Source organism: Patella vulgata, chromosome 1 (assembly GCF_932274485.2).
Source record: "Patella vulgata chromosome 1, xgPatVulg1.2, whole genome shotgun sequence".
NCBI classification, from domain to species: domain Eukaryota; kingdom Metazoa; phylum Mollusca; class Gastropoda; family Patellidae; genus Patella; species Patella vulgata.
The window spans coordinates 61,255,786-61,280,379 of NC_065879.2; the positions used below are offsets into that span (position 1 = coordinate 61,255,786).

The 24,594-nt window shown below is 36.5% G+C and overlaps 1 protein-coding gene across 1 annotated transcript in view; it reads left to right on the forward strand.

Annotated features, from left to right (window-relative positions):
- The window catches only part of LOC126831130 (uncharacterized), a 37,682-nt gene extending 17,919 nt beyond the window's left edge, over positions 1–19,763 (forward strand). Inside the window, exons 5-9 of the mRNA XM_050561792.2 lie at positions 1,539–1,665; positions 4,716–4,835; positions 7,721–7,808; positions 12,431–12,566; positions 14,133–19,763. Coding sequence (XP_050417749.1) covers positions 1,539–1,665; positions 4,716–4,835; positions 7,721–7,808; positions 12,431–12,566; positions 14,133–15,754 — 2,093 coding nt within the window. The 3' untranslated portion in view covers positions 15,755–19,763. The remainder of the gene's footprint in view (positions 1–1,538; positions 1,666–4,715; positions 4,836–7,720; positions 7,809–12,430; positions 12,567–14,132) is intronic.
- Positions 19,764–24,594: the final 4,831 nt, after the last annotated feature.

A 24,594-nucleotide genomic window follows, 5' to 3' on the forward strand; every position in this document is an offset into this window, starting at 1 on the left:
CACACTCTACAGGTCACAATTTTTATCCGATTTTGACGAAACTTAAAATATGGGTCTATCTCCCAAAGATCTTGGTTCCTTTCGATATTGGCATGTATCGGACCATAACTTCATGGATTATGGCCCCCGATTGTACGAAAAATCACATTTTTAGCCTGTGAACAACGTAGAGGTCACAATTTTTATCCAATTTGGTTAAAACTTGAAATGTATGTTTATATCACTGTTACACACTAAGTTCTAACTGAGTGAGAGTGGTGAAACTTGGTGTATAGTTTCATTACATCAATACCTTGACTAATATCTGCTTAGGCTAAGTAGTGATAAGCAATTTGGTTGGTCAAGACTTTGGAACATAACAACTCTGCTTTTAATTGAGGTAGAATGTATAAACTTTATGTAGTTGTTCATTAGAAACAGGAAAAGGGTACGGCAACACTCCCTTAGAGAGTAATTAAAGCTGGACAGGCTGATACATCTGCGTGGAGACTGGATCAAAAGATGATACCGGCGGGGCGGAGTAGTCAAATAAAATTAAAGATGTTCATTAGGTGAATGTCTTGACTTAGTTCAATGGTTAACATTTCAAGCTAAAGCTAAGCAGAGCTAAGCAATTTCATTGGTCGATGCTTTGATTCTAACTGATGGAGAGTGATGAAACTTAGTGTATAGTTTCACTACCGGGTACTTCAAAACCTGTGTTTGATTGTGAACATATATTTTATGCTTAGACTATGCTTTTATGCTTAGATAATCAGTTTGGAAAAGATAAATGTGCAATTAATCAATATGTGTCATCTGTGTATTTTGGGATTTCGGCAGGGGGCACCAGCTTCACTGTTGGCTTGTTTGATTTTACTGCCAGAGTTATGGCCCTTGATCACTTTGAAAAATCTTATGGACACTCTAGAGGCCAAAGTTAATATCCGATTGACTTTCAATTTATACACAGTGTTTAAGGTCATAAGACGAAGAAGCCTATTGGTTTTCAACGATTTTCGATAATTACTGCCAAAGTTATGGCCCTTGATCACTTTGCAAAATCTTGTGACGCTCTAAAGGCTAAAGTTATCATCCGATTGACTTCAGATTGATACACAGAGTTTTAAGATAAAAGCTTTGCATACAAAACGTTAGCATGGGACAGAACTTTATAAAACCAAACAAATTCTAATAGTTTTCTGATAATTACTTCGTGAGTTGTTGCTCTTAATCAGATTTTAGTGTATTATAAATGTTTCATTACCGAAAAAAGTAAAAATATGCGACAAGCCTTGTTGACTGCCCGGACGATTTAGCTGCTGTGGGCGTATGTTTCGTTGCCTGGCAACCTATCTTTTTTTTTTAGCTTGTTCTCTGCCCATCTCTTGCAAAATATGGGTGTATCATGCATGGCAACTGCTTGTTTGATATGTGTGTAAGTGGGGAGGAGAGGGTGGTCAGACTAGTGCACTGTAGATCATACATGTATGTTTATCCCAAAAATATCTGCTTGTGGACTGGTATTAATATCTATTTCTCTCTTTTTCTAAATCCAGGCTCTCGATATCATGAGATAAATAAAAAGATTGAAAAAATGATTAACAAGCATAAAGAATTCCCAGATTTTCATGATGTTAAAAATGTTATTGAGAAAGTCAACAGAAGGTCAAACCTAGGTTTAAGGTAATTACTGTGAATTATAGTATATTTTAGTTTCTATTATTACAAGTTTTTACTACAGTTGCATTTTTTAGTTCAGTTTTTATTGCATTAAAAGTGGAGAATAAAATAAATAGGCAAATTGACAAAGGCTGGTAAGGAATTTTACAACAAAACAAAAAAGGGTTTGGGTGCCCAAGTTTAGATTTGTCATTGATTTCATAATGTAGTAAGGTTTTTGAACGTTTAATACTGTGTAATTCAACATGGTGCCCAATGGGTTTAATATATTTAGGTACGGGTTAGTACCAAATAGTTTAATTATATGGCAGTCAAAGTTTGGACTAAAATGCCTTGGAAATTGGAAGTGGTAAGCGACTGGTATGTGTTCCTCCTTTTTGTGGACCGAGGTGAGATTGTCAGTTGAATTGACGGATGGGTAGGCCTGTCATCCTTTGGTTATGTGACTATGTCTTTTATACAACTCCCTACCTCTGGGTTTTCCAACTTTGGATTTCCATTTAGCCTTATAACCCTCTCACAGGTGTTACCTCAACACCCATGTCTATATACCATCCCTTTATTGTTTATAACAAGTAACAATGTCACAATCCAACACCAGGGACAAATATGGACACTAGCACTTCGGTCAGTTGTCAAATCTCTGTAAAACCCCAGTTAGAGGCTAACCCCGGTAACCCTGCCAATATGTCACCATGGAAAATCTGCTGGGGTTTCGGAATAGTATAAATTAAAAAAAATCGCCATGTGAGTAAAATCAGTCTAAAGAGTTCAATACAAACAAAACTAGTCACTGCCATCCGAGGGGGGGGGGTGTTGGATGGCCGAATGGTTAGCACGTGTGTGCTGTATCATAAGGCCTGTCATTGAGTCCTCTGGTTTCCTCCCACTGCTAAAGACCCCTACGTGCAAGCGTATTATTGAAATAAAATTAAACCATATGTTAGTCCCGAAATGACCTATTTTGTGTCGAGTGGACGTTAAACCCCATTTCTCTCTCTCTCTCTCTGACATGTGGGATAACCAGGTCTTCATAGCCACTCTTATCTCTTAATCTTATATTAAGGAATTTTACAGGCAATAATGTGTATGACTTTTACGAAATCTTAAAGCATCTAAATCATGGATTAGCAGATTTGTCTCATATTATGTTCACAATCTAATTTCTCACCCCCCACCCCAATAATCATAATGTACATGGTTAAATCAAATCGAAGACAGAATTTTTTCATTTTAACATATAATGTCTCACTTTAGGCATGCAACAATATATAGATACATTGTGTTACATTACCCCTATAACTTCTTCACTTTATTTACAGTATTGGATAAAATAAAGACCGTTTGTAACTTCCTGTGCCAAAGGTAGCTTACTGAAACTATTTTGAATAATCAGCAAGCTTGTTTTGTTTTTTTTACCTTCAGCTGATTATCAAAATTACCATTAAATGTGCTAATAGGCTACTCGGATTATGAACCACATGGCTGATTTTCACTAAGGTATGACTTGTAGCCGACAAGCAGGTTGACTGACTTCTTAATTAACAAGTAATAATTAACCCATTGTAATTCAGCCAAAAGTAAATTGATTTATGATACCATAGTAGCCGGTTCATTGTTTTACCCACTGACTAGATTAAACATTAATCAGCTAAAGGCTTAGCCGACAAAAAAAACCAGCCAATTAGAAACAGTGGTTACATGTCATTGTTTGTCGGTAAACGCCTGGTACTATTTTACCTCAGGAATAAAACAGGAACACAATGTTTTTTGAAGGAAAAAATAATTGGGTCATACTTCCTCCGCAGTCAAAAATACACACCATCTATTGTGAACTAAGATTATTTGCTGTCTGAATAATAAATGAAGTTGAGATTATCAGTCATTAAATGTTGACTACGATATCTTTAATAAATGTCAGAATGGTTTATGCGGTAATGCAATCTGATTAAAATACAAGTTTATATTTCATTTTGTTTTTTTATACTTTCGATGGCTTATACTACATGAAGATCTGACCGGTTGTAAGGGAAGGTCGCGTCAGGGGTCATTCGAGCGGCTTTTGATCCTATGATATCAGACATTGATTAATCAATTAGTGTTGACGATTTTAGTGGTTTACCCACAGTTCCGTACACAGCACAGACCATTTCATTGGCTAATCTCTCACATCAATCAGAACGCAGGTTATATAACAACTCTTCCAGATGCTCCTAGTGTAGTAAAACAGAATTTTGAACTAGAACTATAAAAAACGAAACAAAATAGGATCTGTGGTTTTAATCAGCTTGTGCGGTAAGGATACATCTAAGCGTTAGCTTCCCGTCTGTTAACAGTGGCAATCACATGATATTCGCCCGCCATCCCCCCCTCATCCCTCATCACAAACACACGTAAACAACGTGATATTTTACCACCTTTTCTAAAACTTCAGTGTATTATGACATTGTGGAGAAAATACCAGTACCGTAATGAATAAGATAAAATGAAGAAGCAAATGCCTCAAAGTCAGCGACAGTGATCAAAGGAGGACCATTGTTTATTTCATAATTTATAAATTTTAAGTAAAAATTCAAAAGCCTACAGTGAGGTATTGTAGTTCGAGTTTGTGATCTGGTATTTTTGGAATAAGTTCACTGCATAATGATATCAGTACGCATTGAAATGGGATCGAAGAGCGACCTCCTTGATGTACTGCTGCATTCCCTAATTCTATCATCATGCAATGGGCTTATTCCATATTCCTGTCACATGTTCTATCAGATGGACTATTGTACCTTAATGTCTGTTTGCTCATGTGCGGAAATGGTATTCTTAAAAATCAAAAAAAAAACTGCATTGTGAGACCCGAACTCTCAAACAATGTGTCCATAAGGATTAAAAACATAATGTTATTATTATGAATATTATTTGATAGTGATAAAATACAAAATACTGCACCATTTTCGTAAATCTCAGTATGGAGATCTAGCACTACCGCAAGTAGAAATATTGCAATATGACAATACAGATTTCAGTGGCAATATTTAAGTCTGATTATATTAATATTACAGTAACAGTCAGGTGGATATGATCGCTAGAGAAGAGTTTGTAAATGTGGGAGACATTCTACAAGAAAGACGACGTAAAGATTTTATGTGTACTTTTCTATGTCGAGTAAATGACAACTTTTCGTAAGTTATTTCTTATTTTGCACTATTTTAGTTTAGAGAAATAAATGTAGCTAAGTGCATGATAATTCACAATAAATTCGCAAAAAATATGCATCATGATTTTAGTAATTCTGATTTGTGGGTTTGATTGCATTTTGTGTGTATATTTTTGAGCTGTTCCATATTTGACATCTATTACTTCTGGAAATAACACATTGGATCAAGCCAGTTGAACACATATCACTTTATTTTAAGAGTATTAGTGCCTTTACAATTGATTTACTCAAAAGTATATGTAAATTTTAATAAGAAAAGTATAACAATTGTGGTTAGGAATGTGGATTGCAGTCATTGTTGTTTGTATTTCAGAGGAGAGCCAAAAAAGCTCCCCTCAATCAACGAATTGAAAAAATCGCCCCCCTCAAAAAACTCTCCCAGTTTCGATAAGAAGAGTGATTTAGAAATTAAGGAGAGTGATCTGATATTAAGGAGAGTGATTAGTTATGCGCATGGGAAATGGTTCTAAGATCAATAACTGCATGTAATGGGGTCATTCCTCGTTTCATATATGATAATAAATCCCAAAGACTATGTAAAGGAGAGCGATTTTCAGTCTTAAGGGGAGGGAAAAAAACTCCCCTCGGTCAACATGCAGGTGAGCGGCAGGTGCTCGAGAGCGATCGCTCGCCTTAAAAAACAATGACTGGGATTGTTAGTGTTGTCGAGTTGTGAAATGCATGGTGTCGATTACACCAGATATAGGGTGTCCTATCTAACCTTGTGGGTACTTGTTATTCATGCAAGTCACGGGTTCAATCCCACTAGGTGTAAGTTTGCCTGGCTAACCTTGTGTGTCATACTAGAATAATGCTCTTTACATCGCTTAGTCGTTGAGTGGTCTAATGGACGGGTAGGGTAACAGGTTTTTGACGGAGTGTGTCTATTTTTATCATCCAATCAAATCTCTCCTGAGTAAATAGAATCTGTATGCAGCGGCCTCTCAAGGGAATTTTCATGACTGACTTCTTAACAGGAGAGACCTCTTAATAAAGTACTGATATCAAGTAGAACTCCCGACCTCCAGGCTAGAGAGCCAGCGTCTTACCCACTTGGAATATTGGGCTTTGACATTCAGATTAAAATTACTTCTGAAAGACATAGGTGGCAGGCCCCTCATATTTGTCATTTTATAGCAACTTATAATGTAGAATAAGAACATGGACTCATTTTGGCTACAGGGAGTAGGCTATCGTTTCAATTTAATTTTGCTTTCAAAAGCAAGTGCTAAAGGTATGTATTGGACATATTGGGCTTTGACATTCAGATTAAAATTACTTCTGAAAGACATGGGCGGCAGGCCCCTCATATTTGTCATTTTAGAGCAACTTATAATGTAGAATAAGAGAACATGGACTCATTTTGGCTACAGGGAGTAGGCTATCGTTTCAATTTAATTTTGCTTTCAAAAACAAGTGCGAAAAGTGTGTATTGGACATTGAGTGTGATGCTAAATTCGTAATCTACACCAAAAGTTGTCACGGGGGTTGCATGGTTGAATGGTTAGCACGTGCGCGCTGTATCATAAAGTCTGTCATTGAGTCAACTGGCGTGGTTGAGTAGCGTCGCCTGTTCGACCTTGTGGGTTTTCTACCGGTCCTCGGGTTTCCTTCCAGTGCTAAAGACCCCTACGCGCAAGCGAATTATTGAAATGAAAAAAATTGAAGTATGTGTTAGCCCCGAAATGACCAAGTTTGTGTTGAGTGGACGTTAAACCTCAATTCTCTCTCTCTCTCTCAAAAAGTTGTCTTAGATTACAAAATTAGAGAGTTCTACTAATATTAGAAATGTGAGTTTAAAGCGCCTGAAAACATGAAAAAAAATTACTGAATTTTTTATTCGTTTCGCGTCCTAATTTTAAATGGCCATATCTCAGCAAGTTTTTGACCTAGAGAGGTAAAATTTCGGATTTGTTAGTTTAAGGCCATATATTTTATAATTTTTCTGAAGGGCGTCTTGTTTCCACCATTGGTCCAGTTGATATGGAATGACCCAATGTTTACATTTGTGGCTATTTTGGATATCCTCATTTGTCATACACTTAGTTCTTCCGCAATTTTCTGCTACGCACTGGTTAATTGAGCATAATAAATTTTGTGTATTATGACGTAATGTAACAGCGATTGTCATTATGTATTTTTATGTTAATATAATTAGAGCTGTAGTTAATCCTGACGTTGTGTACATAATATAGTGATTTTTATCGGTAGAACTGTGTTGTGTTATAAGACGAAAGACTCTTTATTAAACACTATACTGCCTGGATAACAATCACTATGTTATCAAGTCACTTGTTTAACTAATGAATGAAATACCTTAACTGAGTTAAATTACCCTATTATATTAAAGGGGCATTAGGTAAGATTAGATAAAGAGCTGACAGATCGTTATAATAGTTTTAAAAAAATAGAAAACGAAAACAAAAAATGCTGAAAACCTCACCCAAATTGCTTCACTCTGAACCAAGATATTAACGATTCAATTTTTTCGACTAGCCTCGACCATCATTACTAACGTTGGTTCTTAAATTATCCATCACAAAATTTATTCAAATCCACTAAGATCGCAGACTAACAATGGCATCGAGAGTTGATTATGGCCTGAATCAGTCAATTAATGTCTAATTAATAATTTAGATAACATTTCAGGCTTAAAGAAAGACCTGCAATAGGCAGATTTAGCTCTTGCATAATGCATCTTTAAGCATATCTATAAATCATTTCCAAAAGATTTGAAATTTTTCGGTGAGTTAAATAGGCTATATCATTAGTCCACCTTTATTTATGGTGTCTTGTGAAATCTGGCACCAAGCTTTTAAAACGATCTTTTTATTTTTCAAAACATTTCAGATTTGAACGTGATCCAGCATTATTTGATGTAGAGTTGCAGAGGAAACTAGAAGCAAACCAACAACATGGTAGAAACAATCTTGAAGAGGTAAATTTTAGTTCATAATCTGAATTTTTATACGCCCACATTTTCATGTGGACGTATACTGTTGTCGGTCTGTCCGTCCGGACGTCCATCCGTCCGTCCACAATTGTTTGTGAACACTCTACATGTCACAATTTTTATACGCCCACATTTTCATGTGGACGTATTATGCCGTCGCCCCTGTCCGTCCACAATTGTTTGTGGACTCTCTACAGGTCACAATTCTTATCCGATTTCGACGAAACTTGAAATATAGGTGTATCCCCAAAAGATCTCGGCTGCTTTCGATATTGGCATGTATCGGATCGAAACTTCATGGAATATGGCCCCTGTTTGTACGAAAAATCACATTTTTAGCTTGTGGACCCTATAGAGGTCACAATTTTGATCCGATTTTGTTGAAACTTGAAATGTAAGTTTATAACCCAAAGATCTCAGTTCCTTTCGATATTCGCTCATATCGGACAGTAACTTCCTGAATTATGGCCCCTGATTGTATGAAAAATCATGTTTTTAGCTTGTGGACCCTATAGAAGTCATAATTTTTATCCGATTTAAAAAAACGTTCTATACGTTCTATTATGTCACCGTTACACCCTAAGGAGGACTGAGTTCGAATTTCGTGAAAATCGGCCCAAAATTGACAGACAAAATGGCTGCCGTTTGTTCAGTTCCTTTCGATATTTGCGCATATCGAATTGTAATTTCCTGAATTATGGCCCTTGATTGTAGGAAAAATCACTTTCTTGTTAGTTTGTTCTCTATCCATCTCTCGAAAATGTGGGCGTATCCTGCCTGGCAGCCGCTGGTTATCCGATTTCAACAAAACTTGAAATATTTTTTTTATCGCCCTAAGATCTCAGTTCTTTCGATATTGGCATGTACCGGACTGTAACTTCATGGATTATGGCCCCTAATTGTACGAAAAATCAAGTTTTTAGCTTGTGTACACTGTAGAGGTCACAATTTTTATCCGATTTGGTTTAAACTTGAAATGTATGTTTATAACCCACAGATCTATGTTCCTTTCAATATTCGCGCATATCGGACCATAACTTCCTGAATTATGGCCCCTGATTGTATGAAAAATCGCGTTTTTAGCTTGTGAACCCCATAGAGGTCACAAATTTTATCCGATTTAAAAAACCGTTACAGTCTATCACCGTTACACCCTAAGGATTGTTGAGTTTGAACTTCGTAAAAATCGGACCGAAACTGACAGACAAAATGGCCACCCCGCGTTCGCAAATAGTGGCAAAATATTGTGTTACAGGGTTGTGGACCCTCTGGAGGACACAATTTTCATCTGATTTTGATGATACTGGAAATGCATGTTTATAACCCACAGATCTCGTTTCCTTTCGATATTTGCGCATATCGGACCATAACTTCCTGAATTATGGCCCCTGATTGTAGGAAAAATCGCGTTTTTAGCTTGTGAACCCCATAGAGGTCACAAATTTTATCCGATTTAAAAAACCGTTACAGTCTATCACCGTTACACCCTAAGGATTGTTGAGTTTGAACTTCGTAAAAATCGGACCGAAACTGACAGACAAAATGGCCACCCCGCGTTCGCAAATAGTGGCAAAATATTGTGTTACAGGGTTGTGGACCCTCTGGAGGACACAATTTTCATCTGATTTTGATGATACTGGAAATGCATGTTTATAACCCACAGATCTCGTTTCCTTTCGATATTTGCGCATATCGGACCATAACTTCCTGAATTATGGCCCCTGATTGTAGGAAAAATCGCGTTTTTAGCTTGTGGACCCCATAGAGGTCACAATTTTTATCCGATTTAAAAAAACGTTACAGTATATCACCGTTACACCCTAAGGATTGTTGAGTTTGAACTTCGTAAAAATCGGACCGAAACTGACAGACAAAATGGCCACCCCTCGTTCGCAAATAGTGTCAAAATATTGTGTTACAGGGTTGTGGACCCTCTGGAGGTCACAGTTTTCATCTGATTTTGATGAAACTGGAAATGCATGTTTATAACCCACAGATCTCGGTTCCTTTCGATATTTGCGCATATCGGACCATAACTTCCTGAATTATGGCCCCTGATTGTAGGAAAAATCACGTTTTAAGCTTGTGGACCCCATAGAGGTCACAATTTTTATCCGATTTAAAAAACTGTTACAATATATCACCCTTACACCCTAAGGATGGTTGAGTTCGAATTTCATGAAAATGAGACAAAAACTGCAGGACAAAATGACCGCCCCTCGTACGCAAATAGTGAAAACATGTGGTATATCAAAGTTGTGGACCCTCTACAATAGATATATTGTATCTGTATTATAGATACAATACACTTTGAATTATTCCACCTTAAATAGAGTACTCCTTTTTTCTGGACCACCCGATATTTCTCTCAAAATAACTTGATTTTTTGTATCATTAGAGGTTAAACACTGTTTCCTTCCATCCAGGTCTTAATGTGTGCACTTTAGATCATAATGTCTGTAATTGCAAAGAACAGTTGGAAGTTAAACCCCCATTTCATTTCATTTCTGTCATTGTAATGAGTCGGGTGGCATGGTTTCAATCCAGGGATGTAATTGACAAGGAGATGGGTTTTCTACGGATCATCTGGTTTCTTACCACAGATAAAAACCCTACATACAATTGAATTATTGTCCCCCGCCTTTCGAAGAAAGCAGGGGACTATTAAAATGGGTTCGTCCGTCTGTCTGTCTGTCTGTCTGTCTGTCTGTCTGTCTGTCTGTCTGTCCCAAAAAGTGTGACGGACAGCCATCCGTCCGTCCGTCCGTCCGTCCGTCCGTCCGTCCGTCCGTCCGTCCGTCCGTCCGTCCGTCCGTCCGTCCGTCCGTCCGTCCGTCCGTCCGTCCGTCCGTCCGTCCGTCCGTCCGTCCGTCCGTCCGTCCGTCCGTCCGTCCGTCCGTCCGTCCGTCCGTCCGTCCGTCCGTCCGTCCGTCCGTCCGTCCGTCCGTCCGTCCGTCCGTCCGTCCGTCCGTCCGTCCGTCCGTCCGTCCGTCCGTCTGTCTGTCCGTCACACTTTTTGGGACACAATAACTCTCTTCCTAATTGAGCTAGAATGTTCAAACTTGGTGTATGTGTTTATTAGGTCAATGCCTTGATGGAGTTCGAAGATGAGCATTTTCCGCTTAGGGTAAGCAGAGATAAGCAATTTGATTGGTTGATGCTTTGGGACACAATAACTCTCTTCCTAATTGGGCTAGAATGTTCAAACTTGGTGTATGTGTTGATTAGGTCAATGCCTTGATGGAGTTCGAAGATGAGCATTTTCCGCTTAGGGTAAACAGAGATAAGCAATTTGATTGGTTGATGCTTTGGGACACGATAACTTTTAATTGAGCTAGAATGTTCAAACTTGGTGTATGTGTTTATTAGGTCAATGCCTTGATGGAGTTCGAAGATGAGCATTTTCCGCTTAGGGTAAGCAGAGATAAGCAATTTGATTGGTTGATACTTTGGGGCACGATAACTCTCTTCCTAATTGAGCTAGAATGTTCAAACTTGGTGTATGTGTTGATTAGGTCAATGCCTTGATGGAGTTCGAAGATGAGCATTTTCCGCTTAGGGTAAGCAGAGATAAGCAATTTGATTGGTTGATGCTTTGGGACACGATAACTTTAGTTCTAATTAAGTGAGATTGATGAAACTTGGTGTATAGTTTCATTACAGTAATACCTTGACTAAGTTTGATAATGAGCATTTTCTGCTCAGGGTAAGCAGAGCGATACGCAATTTGATTGGTCGAGACTTTGGAAAACAATAACTATCCTACTTTGATTGTCCCCCGCCTTTCGAAGAAAGCAGGGAACTATTAAAATGGGTTCGTCCGTCTGTCTGTTTGTCTGTCCGTTCCGCTTAGGGTAAGCAGAGATAAACAATTTGATTGGAAGCTCGTTTATATAGTTTATGCTTTAGTTCTTGAAGAAGCTTTCCAATGTATTACCCCTGTAATTCCTCCTCTTTTATCTGTACAATATTTTCGAAAAAAATGAAACGAAATCCACTTATGTATACATTTAGGTTACATTATAGCCTACATGTCCCGACTCAACTTGCCACATTACATGTCATAATATTATAAACAGGTATTGATAAAAGCATCAATTGAGCAATTCCAATACAATCCAATACAATGAATATAGGCAAGGTAAATAAACAAATAAATGGAAAAAACAAATTGAAAAAGAAACTATTATAAATTAATTAAATATGTAGTATGCAATAATGAATTGACATTTAATGACAGAAAGAAAACAGTGAACTTTGCACAACTTGCAGCAAGATGGAAAATAGACCCGTTGATACAACCAAACTCTAGATCTGTAGGCATAGAGCATGTTTTCCCCTTAATATGCTATAATTATTCCATCAAAAACATTGTATGCTTAGACTATAAGTAAAGATATACTGTTTGATTGTTCAATACTTTGTAAAAGATAATTTGTGATAAATTTATATGTGTCCTCTAATTATTTTCCTATTTCGGCGGGGGACATCAGCCTCACTGTTGGCTTGTTGAAGTAATGATTATACAGTTGTTTCTGAAATAATCTAGTATAGATTGAGTGGACTTTAAATCTATTTCTTTTTCTCTCTCCCCCCACAATTTCTAGGTGATTAATAAATATGTAGACAAACAGTTTGAAATGTTGGGGGATGGAAATGATATAGAAGTAGTTGGTGGTAAATCTGAAGATGATTCATCTCAAGAAGAAGATGATGAAGAGGAAGAGGAGGAGAATATAGAAGGTTTGTGATTTTGATCAGACGTCTTGAAATCCATGGGAACAATGGATCCTAGTTTTGTTTGTCTCAAACTTAACACAATGAGCTTAAAATTTGCAAAAAAAAACCAATGTCAGCAGTTAGGTTGTTCATAAGTTAGCTGTTGCAGGAGAACCACATTTCAGGGTTAAATGGAGCCCGTAATTAAATGTGAAGTATCAGTAATTTCAAAGAGAAACAGCCAAACATGGTTTTCGCTGCTTGTGTATTTAAGGAGCATGACTATTAAGGTTCTGTAGTGGACTTGATCAATTACTCTCTTAACACTTGCCATGATGATTGGATGAATTTAGTCCTGTCATGCTATTATTATGATTCATTAATCAAATGACTGATGTCACAGAGTCAGAAGTCGCTTGTATGACCCCTGACACAACCTCACACTACAACCGGTAAGATGGCCACTGAAATTATAAGAGATGAATTTGGTAATAAAGATAGATCTGTACTTTAATCAGATGGGGTTTGAACATGGTTAAAGAATTTCAAAACTAGATAGTAAAGAAAAAATAAATTATGTGCAGCTTATGGATTTCTGGTGACCATGGGCTTCGGAAATCATAATCAAAACCAAACTATCACTCCAGGTAGCTGTACGCAGTGACGGAATGATGCACGAAATGGATACATTTGTTATAGAGAGTCATATATGTAGGTGACTCGTTTATAAGATAACTTGTGAAACATGGATGATTAATCAGGTGAATCATTTATGAGATAACTAGTGAGACTGAGACATGGATGATTAATCTGGTGAGTCATTTATGAGATAACTAGTGAGACATGGATGATTAATCTGGTGAGCCATTTATAAGATAACTAGTGAGACATGGATGATTAATCTGGTAAGCCATTTATAAGATAACTAGTGAGACAAGGGTAATTAATCAGGTTAATCATTTAAAAGATAACTAGTGAGACATGGATGATTAGTCAGGTGAAGCATTTATGAGATAACTAGTGAGACATGGATAATTAATCAGGTGAAGCATTTATGAGATGACTAGTGAGACATGAATGGTTAATCTGGTGAGTCATTTATGAGATAACTAGTGAGACATGGATGATTAATCTGGTGAGCCATTTATAAGATAACTAGTGAGACATGGATGATTAATCTGGTAAGCCATTTATAAGATAACTAGTGAGACATGGGTGATTAATCAGGTTAATCATTTATAAGATAACTAGTGAGATGGATGATTAATCAGGTGAAGCATTTATGAGATGACTAGTGAGACATGAATGATTAATCTGGTGAGTCGTTTTTGAGATAACTAGTGAGACATGGATGATTAATCTGGTGAGTCATATATGAGATAACTAGTGAGGCATGGATGATTAATCAGGTGAATCATTTATGAGATAACTATTGAGATATGGATGACTAAACATGCATTATGCAAGAGCTAAATCTGCCTATTGCAGGTCTTTCTTTGGGCCTGAAATGTTATTTAAATTATTAATTAGACATTACTTAACTGATCCAGGCCATATCTTATTGAATACTTTTTTTTCTATGTATTTCAGATGTTGATCAATTTGTTGATGATACAGAAATCCTGGCAGCCTATATACCGTCCCGGCCAGCTATCGGCAAAAATCCTAAATTGGCAGCATTTCATGCTCAATCTTCAGACTTGTTATCTACGCATAAACTGACTAATGACAATCTTGATGTTGACATGGATATCAGTGCTGTCGCTATACCATTATTTACGATAGACCCAGCCCTAAATAAGGCTAATGATAAAAACAATTCTAAAGTTGAAACAACTGATGTTTCAAATGACTTAGATAAAGATATTACTTCTGAAAAATTGGAAGACAAAAGTGATGAGGATATTTGTATTATTACAGATGTTGCCAGTGATCCATTTTTGGAACAGAACAATAAATCAGACGGACTATCAATACAAGTTGAACATTTTGATTCTGATCTGGAGAATGAATTTGCATTTTCGAAAAGAGTTTACAGTGAAAAGGTTAATATAACTTCTAATGAGTTAAATAAAAATTTAAAAACTGATCTCAGTAAATTTGAAATTTCTTGTCCGACACCTGTTAAATCTGGTACTAAAGTAAAATCTGATTGTGTGAAAATACCAGATGCTGAAACTGATAGTGACAGAGTGGTGTCTGTTAAGAATGTAGAAACTGACAAAATAACGGCAAAATTGAAGAATGGTGATAAAACTGAGGAAGAAGAGACTACTGCTATAATATCATCAGTTTCAAATGTTTCAGTTTGTGCTGTGAACTCTGATAGTATATTTGATTCAGTTAATGGAATCAAGTCACAAGGTACAGAATCATGGAAGGACATTGTTCATAAATCATCAGAGCAGAAAGATAGGCAAGATAAATCAGAAATTGCCATGGTTATGGAGAATAAAGTGAATTTGTCTAAGGATACAGAAGCGGGAACCAAGATCAATAAGATTACAGCAGATATGCTGAATTTTTCTGTGGATAGAGCAGGCGAAACCAAAATAACTGATGTTACAACTGATATGATTAATTCGTCTAAGAAGAACATAAGCAACAATTTTGTTTCAAGGGTAGCCGAGAAAGATATTGTTGAAGATTTTGGCGATCTTTCCGACGATAGTCAGCAAAACAATGTAGAATTTGTTGATTCGCTTGAACCATTTGAAAAATCCAAACAAAACATTAAAACCGTCGGTTTAAAGTTATCTAAATTTTTAAATTCTTCTAAAAAATCATCATTAAGTGACTTTAGAAACCGTGCAAAAGACTTAGTGACGAAAGCTATGAAGAATAGGGATGTTTCACTAAAATACGTGTTGCCCGATTCTCTTGTTGGTATTACAAAAACTGAAGATAATATGGTATCTTCTCAGGTTTCCACATCAAGCGAAGATTTTTCTCAAGAAATTATGTTTAAAACTAATAAAATAGCAAAACATCTTCCTACACATCTTATAAAACGTAAATCACGAGTTGATTCATACATCATTGAGATTGATGAAGCTGACCGATTAGACAGTACAACAAATTCTCAAACAGACTACTCAGACGACGAACCTGTGTTATGTGAAAGGACAACATGTGAAACCGGACATGATGAAGTGACATCAAGTATCTGTGAACCTGAACCCGATGTTATTATTCTCTCTGATTCTGACTAATTAAAACTGTTGAGATTATGTTATTTATAAGCGCTAAACCTCATTGATTTAGGCCAAGCTAAAGTATTGAATTGGGTTGATATGTTATTTGAATTAATCATGGGGCAAGATCTATACAATTAAGCCAGCTTTTTTACTACCGTATTTTACGGGGTATAACTCGATGTGGAGTATAAGTCGAATTGTCATATTTTACTGTTTTTCCGACCTCCATCCATATTATGTCGAAGCGGTATATAAGTCGAATATTTTTCAACTTCACGGTAGCAAACTATTATCGAATTTTGGGACTGTCATCCTAGTCAAATACTGTGCCGGTCTACGCCAAGAAAAATTGGCCCATAATATTAATTAATGTAAAAAAATCAGTTTATAAATGTTGGACTAACTTGTACAATATTCCAAGTTGTGTTCTTGGTTTATTTAAACCAGATTTTATTTCAATATATCTGATAAATATAAGACAATGCAGGCTCTGTTTATAATTGTACTTGGTTATTAAGTATGTTACTAAAAATAGAATAAAACAATGCAGTATAGTATGATTGGTTAATTTAACTGAAAACTAAAAGTAGAAATCTCGCAAGACATGTGAAATGGAAACATGCCAATTTGGACAAATGTCATAGAAAAGATTCTATATTGATGGCATATTTCACGGGTTGAGGATAATATTTGAAAAGGGGGGGGGGATGTTTTTAAATAATGAAATAAACAAGCTAAGAAACGTCTACAAATATTTTGATTGGCATAGTGTGAGTAGTTTTGTTTTAGACGATATGGAGCGACAGTAACTGAAAAGTATCGACTTATATGTATACCCCGAAAAATATGGTACATTTATTTTAATTTTGGCTTACTTTGTTGACAGTTGGATCACAAAAGTGGTTAAATCAAGTAAATATTGTGACCTTATAAGCAAGGGCTTCCAAATGCAACACTTTCGTTGGCCATCTATGTGACCAAGAGTTTCAACCCACAATAGTGAACAGAATTAACTTTGTGTGCCTAACTTTGTTTTATCAACAATCAGATCCATCACTGTTATAAATCATTTGCAACAAAGTAAATTGTCTTTTACTTCTTTCAAAGCTTGTAGAGACATATGTATGCAATGGTTATATAGTTCCTTTTGGTATTGGAACTTGTAAACAGCAGTCTGCAATGCTTAGTTTCTATTTAAAGATAAGTTATCTGATTATATTTTTAGAGGCTATTTATTAAAGTCTTGATGATTAAAAAGACTTGATGGTCATGCTGTCACTAATGTAGGAATTGCCTTGGCCCACAGCCATGACAGTCAACAGATGAGGTTACTAGGGTCAAACACCACTGGATTTAATGTAAGAAAAAAATATGTCTTATCTAAAATAACAAACTGTTAAAAACTTACTAAAATCATCAAATTTTATGAATTTAGATAATAGCCTACTGTGTAAGATTTACCAATCTACACCAACAATTTACATGTATTAAGATTCCTTTATAATTTGGATAATGGAACTGAAATGGTATCCAATGATTTAAATCCCATTCCAGTTTGGGAAGCCACCGTGGCTTAGTGAGTAGGACATTGGGTTCCTAGCCTGGAGGTGCTGTGTTCGATCCCGATGTTAACCAAGAAAGTTCATCTGGATTTTCCGTAGTGGTTCCCCCTCGTGAGTGGTTCAGAATCAAGGGCCTTGAAAGAAACAAAATATAGTTGTTTGGATTGTCCGGAAAACCGAGGTCCTGATCATTTCCAGTTTGAATTTACAGAAATCTATTTCCAAGATATAAAGTTTCTATTCAATAGTCATGATATAATTGCTTTTGTCTATGAAAATACATTGTAAAGCTTCAGAATAGAGTGTGAAACTTATATTGTTCAACCAAGCAAATAATTTGAACAAAATATATTTGACAAAACTTTCCATGTGTAGCTAAAGCCATCATTTTTTCAAACACAGTGCTGTCTGCAAATGGTGATCTAGTGGTTTAATGTGTGTGAGTAAAATCACAAGGTCTGTCATTGAGTCAAGTGGCCTGGTTTAGATTCCCTGCTTGTACATGACAAGGATTAGGGTCGCCTGTCCAACCTTGTGGGTTAGTCCACCTTAAACCCCATTTCTCTGTCTCTCTCTCTCTGTAAAGAAAGTCTTGATTTTCCATTTTAAGGAGGTTAACAGATTAAATGGCACGAATGTAATCCACTATTCAAGCCATCTGATGGTATAGAGAGTTGATTATGGGCTTGTCTAAATAATTATATAACATTTGAAACCAGAAGAAGGACCTGCAAGGGGATGATTCTATGGAAGCGTATCGCTGCCAATATTAAATGCTCTGCTAAAATGTCATTTCCATTGATTAGTGTAAGAGGAAATCAAGCTGGCATACTATAAAAAATTCGCTGGACGACCATGACTGCAACGAAATCTCGAGATTGGTATGGCTAATCCGAACCTTCAACAAATAAGATAAATTGAAAGTATAGTCTATTTTTAGCAATTAGGTTACTGTTTGACAGCGGCACATTTCTTTCAACAAAACAAGGATTTTTCTTTCTCTTTTAAAGTATGTACATGTAATCATGAATGTGTCAGGACATAACTAATAGATTCAAAGAACCGTAGAAACATTTTTTCCAGTGATGTATAACACGATAACTGGAATTTCGTATTAAAACCCATATTTTGTATTATAAGGTCCATGTTTTGAAATTTGAAACATTTGGCACTGCCCCCTCCCCTCTCTCTAAATAGAGTTTAGTACTGGCTAATTAACTTTGATCCATTTTTTATACGCTCACATGGAAATGTGGTCTTATATTGCCGTCGCATACGTGCATCTGTCCATTGTTCAACAATTTTTTGTGAACACTATACAGACTACATTTAGCATCTGATTGTTTTGAAATTGATATATGTTGTTTACATTAGTGAGATGTAGAAGCCTATTTAATTTCAATAATTTTCGTTAATTTCTTCTGGTGTAATGGCCTTTGTTTCATTTTGTTGAACCTTGTGAATGCTTTAACGACAAAAGTTATCATCCCATCTGTATGGAATGTATATGCTTCATTTAAATTAGTGAAACAAAGAAGCCTATTGAATTTCAGCAATTTCCGTTAATAATGTCTAGAGTTATGGCCCTTGTTTCACCTTGTGAACACTCGAATGATCAAAGTTATCATTGGATCTGTATGAAATTTATAATATATATGCATTATTTAAATTACAATCTGATTAAAACACAGATCCTATTTCGTTTTGTTTTTATAGTTCAAAACTTCTTTTACTTGTCTTTACTACACTAGGATCTGGAAGACATGTTCATAATGGTGTGAGGGATTAGCCAATGAAACGGTCTGTTACGGCGTGTTTTAGACGTGTTTTGCCCGGAACTGTGGGTAATCCACTAGTAACATCAATGCTGATTAGTTAATGAAATGTCTGATGTCATAGGGTCAAAAGCAGCTCGTATGACCTCTCACGCGACCTATCACTACAAGCGGTCAGATCTTCATATAGTGTAGGCCATCGAAAGTATAAAAAAACGAAACGAAATATAGATCTGTATTTTAATCAGATTGTTTCAATTAGTGAAATCAAGAATCCTATTGAATTTCAGCAATTTCTGTTGATTACTTCTAAATTTATGGCCCTTAACATTCAAATTGCAAAAGCTATAATCCAATCTGTATGAAATTTATATGCATTATTTGAATTAGTAAAATGAAAAAGCTGGTCAAATTTCAACAATTTCTGTAAAGAGTTAAGGCCCTTGTTTCAGTTTGTAGAACCTTGTGAACCCTCAAACGACGAAAATTATCATCTGATCTGTATGAAATTGTCTTGTAAATAAATTCCCCCAAGTATCTACAAAAGATTAAATATTCGACAACCCTTGTCGACCGCTCGGACGTTTTAGCTGCTGTGGGAGTGTATGTTTCATTGCCTGGCAACCTATCTTTTTAAAAAAAAAAAAAAAAAAAGGTATATGCATTGTGCCAAACAAATAATGAATATACTTGTAGATATACAGAATTTTGGATTAAGCTCCGCATCTTTAGTTTAAATACTTTAATCTTTTTATTTTCAAGTTATGGAAATGTGAAATGAAATGGGGTTTAACATTCCACTGTTATGCTCCGACTGGGCTAAAGAAGATGGGCATATGCCATACAGTGTGCTAAGAGGGAAATTTTGCCCTGACAGCTGCGCTAAGGCCTACTCTTTTATCGAATTCCAACTGCCAGGGGATCTTTTACATTCATGCCAATGTGGACACAGGACCTCAGTCTTTCGTGCCATCCAAAAGACTAGATAGCTGTCCTTGTCAGGCCCTCCGTCTTGCACCACTGACAAGGAGAAACCACACCGGAAAATCCGGACAAACTCTTGGCTAACACTGGGAGCGAACCCGCGACCTCAAGACTAGAGAGCCAGCGTCTTACCAGCCACCGTGGCTGCAAATATGAATGTGCCAGAATGTTTCAACATTATGCATATTTGATAAGAGCAACAAACGTGCTTTTCAGTGATAGGTGACATTACTGAAAAGGGCATTGAATCTGTTTTTCATTGATAGGGGAACATGATATTTGGACTTTTGTATTAAGACCGGTATTTTAACATTGAATAGTCCCCCCCCCCCCCCCCCCGGCACACACACTCACTCACTTAATAGAGGTTAGTACCATCCAAATGATCTTATAAAAATACGAATGTTCCAGAAAATTATTTACATATTTACAAAGAGAAATGAACTGCTTTTTCACTGACTTGTAACATGATATCTTTCATTTCGTATTAAGACCCATAAACATTGCCCAAATAAATTAGTAATTGTTCTTCCATAAGTATTAAGTATATATTATAGTTTATTACTCTATCCAGTTACTAAATGCCTCAAAAGGATTAATAGCAAAGTTAAAAAAAATCACCTGGCTTGGGTTAAGTCGGATTAAAAATAGACCCATCAAAAGAATTCAGAGGAACTTAAAAATGGCACCTGCTTGTTTATAAGAGTTTATAAACGAAACTGTTTTGAACCAAAATGGACCAAAAATATGGTCAAAACAGACATAACTTGTAGTTGAACCGACCATATATTGGTCATGGCATCAAAATGGTTAAATATTTGTTTAATAGGAATCCAGCGATACATCTGTTTAAATAAATTTTGACTAAATTTTTCTAGTTTTGACTAAGTGAAATTTGGCCATTTTGGTTTACGCTGATTTTGACCATACCCGTTGTTTCATTCATTTACAGACGATGACAAATCATGCGAAATTTTCAATTATTCTTTTAACTTTTAGTGACATTTAGTAACTGGGTAGATAAATAAAATATAACACATACTTATGGAATATTTAATGTTCTATATTTAATATTGTATATTTAATTTCTATCTTATTGTTAATTTATTCATTCCTCTTGTACAAAAAGGTTATCATCACTGTTCTTCATTCACTTTTTATGAAATCTGTTAACAGAATACATAGTTTCTTGACAAAAGTATGTGTTGTTATTTGCCGAAACAGGATATTTTTCTGTTATTTCATGCAATCTGAAATCACATGTCAGTTGCATTTATTTTGTTACTGATTTTGAAAAAAGAAACAAAGCAAAATAAGTAATCTAACTTGATTGGTCTAAATGCATGGGCTTTACATGACATGGTTAGGCATTGGCTCAAGTATTGTGGTTTTCGGTCCCAGGCAATGATTAGGCTCACGGTCACCTGCCAAACCTTTTGAGTTTTCTCCAGTTTCTTTCTCTTGATAAAGACACCAGTGTGCAAGTGAATCATTGAGATAGTAATTATAGGTGACATGGGCAAGATCTTGATTCTACTAGCGTTGCCAAAGGGTTTTTAAAGACTCAAAATGTCTCTAAAATGACTATTTTACTGCAAGCGTCAACTGTTTAGATTCAATAATCTGAAAGAATTTTGAAAATATATTGAAAATTAAAAAAGTTATCACATTTTGAAGATCGAGAATTGGAGGCACTAAAATACATGTTCAGCATTTTTTAAAAACACAAAAAACTTGACTGAAGCTAATATCTCAGAAACTATGAAAGATAGATCTATGAAACTTGCAGAAATTGAAGTTTGCGATGTATACTGAGTGCTATGGAAAACGCATCACTTTTTTTTCCCAAATATTTTATTACTAGGTGGTTTTGTATGTATAATATTATGCAATACTATGAACTATTGTTTCACACAATGCTCCCAAATGCAAAAAATATCGGCCCGTGTGCAAAAAAAAAAAATTGCACGAGATGCACATGAAAAACCCAATATTCACATGCAGCATTGTGTGTGAGCCCTTTAAAAGCCTGTTTTCAACTTAATGTGCAGTACATGAACTGTGAAACGTCAATCTGTCGTAATTTTTTGTTGGACGTGTGAAGGAATCGAGCTAGAGATGCCGAGACTTACTGAAAATCAACAAAATGAAGCCATGGGAATGTCCAGGGCTGGCATGTCTACACGTGCTATTGCCAGACACTTCAATTGTCATCAGTCCACTATTGTAAGGTTCGTGGAACGTGTTCGAATTACTGGATCAACACGTGACCGTCAACGTCCTGGTCCACAACGCATTACAACCCAGGCTCAAGACCGCTACATCCGGGTCACTCATCTGCGTGACAGATTCTGCCCAGCGACTCGAACAGGTGCAGCAGTCGTCGGAGGACAAGGACCAGTAAGTGCCAACACCGTAAGACGTCGTTTAAGAGAAGTAGGACTCCGTGCACGACGACCTTATGTTGGAGCTATCCTCAGGGATCATCACCGTCGGCGGCGTTTGATATGGGCTCAAGGACACCAGACATGGAGAAGAGTAGACTGGCAAAGTGTGCTCTTCAGTGATGAGAGTCGCTTTCATCTTTATCACACTGATGGCCGTCAACGTGTGTGGAGACGTCTTGGGGAACGTCTTGCAGACTGCTGCATCGTCGAAAAGAATCGATGGGGTGGGGGAAGTGTAATGGTGTGGGGAGGCTTCACATTTCATCACCAGACCGCCTTACACATTTGCAGGGGGCACGTTAATGCTGTAGCCTACCGTGATGATGGTCCGTGGAGGACACACGCGCTACTGACATCTGTGTCGTACTTTTGGTTTTGACCCCTCTGACTTTGTACCCTTGATTACAGATTAAACATCCATAAGTGTACAAATGTGTTGTTATTGATGTGTTCCCATTTGAATATTGTTCACAATAAGAAGCAAAATAAATAAGATATGTTTACAGGATCATTTTGTTATACGAAAAACTAAGTGATGCGTTTTCCATGGCGTTCAGTATATTTGATCAAATAAAATTATCACGGGACTGTTCAGTTATATAGTGTTTGTAGTACTGACTCTTAAAATTGGGACCGAGACCATTTATCAAGGTCACAGCAAAAAATTGACGTAATGGTTAATAACCATCACAGAGAAATCCCAGAGCTTTGAAACCTTTACCCAATATGTTTCTTGGTGTGATCAATACACGAAGAATGTTTTCATATTGTTATCTTGTTTATTTATTAGGTTACAGTTACTCAAAATACATTTTTTGACCATACCAGGTCATGGTCAAACAGAAAGTGAGAGGTCATGCGACAACTACAGATCCGGATGTATAGGCCTACATCTAAAAAAGGGGAGTTGGATGGCCGGATGGTTAGCACGTGCGCGCTGCATCATAAGGTCTGTCATTGAGTCAACTGGCGTGGTTTCGATTGCCCAGTTGTACGTGACAAGGAGTAGGGTCGTCTGTCCAACCTCGTGGGTTTTCTCTGGGTCCTCCCACTGCTAAAGACCCCTACGAGCAAGCAAATTATTGAAATAAAATTGAACGGTAGGTAAGTCCCAAAATAACCTATTTGTGAAGAGTGGAGTTAAACACACTCACTCTCTATATCTAAAAAAACACACAGACAGTCTTCATTTTTTATATGCCCATGTGGAAATGTGAACGTATATTGCCGTCGCCCCCATCCATCCGTCCGTCGGTTTGTCGTTCACAATTTCTTGTTAACGCTCTAACACCAAAAGTTACCATCCGATTGTTATAATATTAATATTTGTCGACTACATTAGTGAGCTAAAGAATCCTATTTAATTTCAATATTTTCCGTCAATTACTTCTAGTGTTATGTCCCTTGTTTCACTTTGTTGCACCTTGTGAACGACAAAAGTTATTATCCGATCTGTATGACATTTATATGTATCGTTTAAATTAGTTAAATGAACAAGCCTATTGAGTTTTAGCAAATTTCCGTTAATTACATCTAGAGTTATGGCCCTTGTTTCACTTTGTTGAATCTTGTGAACACTTGAACGTCAAAAGTTATCAGCCAATCTGTATGAAATTTATATGCGTCATTTGAATTATTAAAAAGAAGAATCTTATTGAATTTCAGGAATTTCCGTTTATTGCGTCTAGAGTTATGGCCTGTGTTTAACTTTGTTGAACCCTGTGAACCTTGTAACGCCAAAAGTTATCATCAGATCTTTGTGAAATTTTTTATGCATTATTGAAATTAGTGAAACGAAGAAGTCTTTTGAAATTCAGCAATTTCCGTCAATTACTTCTAGATTTATGGCTCATGTTTTATTTGTGAACCTTGTCTTGTGAACATTCGAACGACAAAAGTTATCATCCGATGTGTATGAAATTTATATGTCAAATTTCAAAAATTTCTGTAAATTACTTCCAGAGTTAAGGCCCTTGTTTCAGTTTGTAAAACCTTGTAAACTCTCAAACGACGAAAATTAGCTGCTGTGGGCGTATGTTTCGTTGCCTGGCAACCTATCTTTAGCTAGTCATTTGTCAAAGAATAGT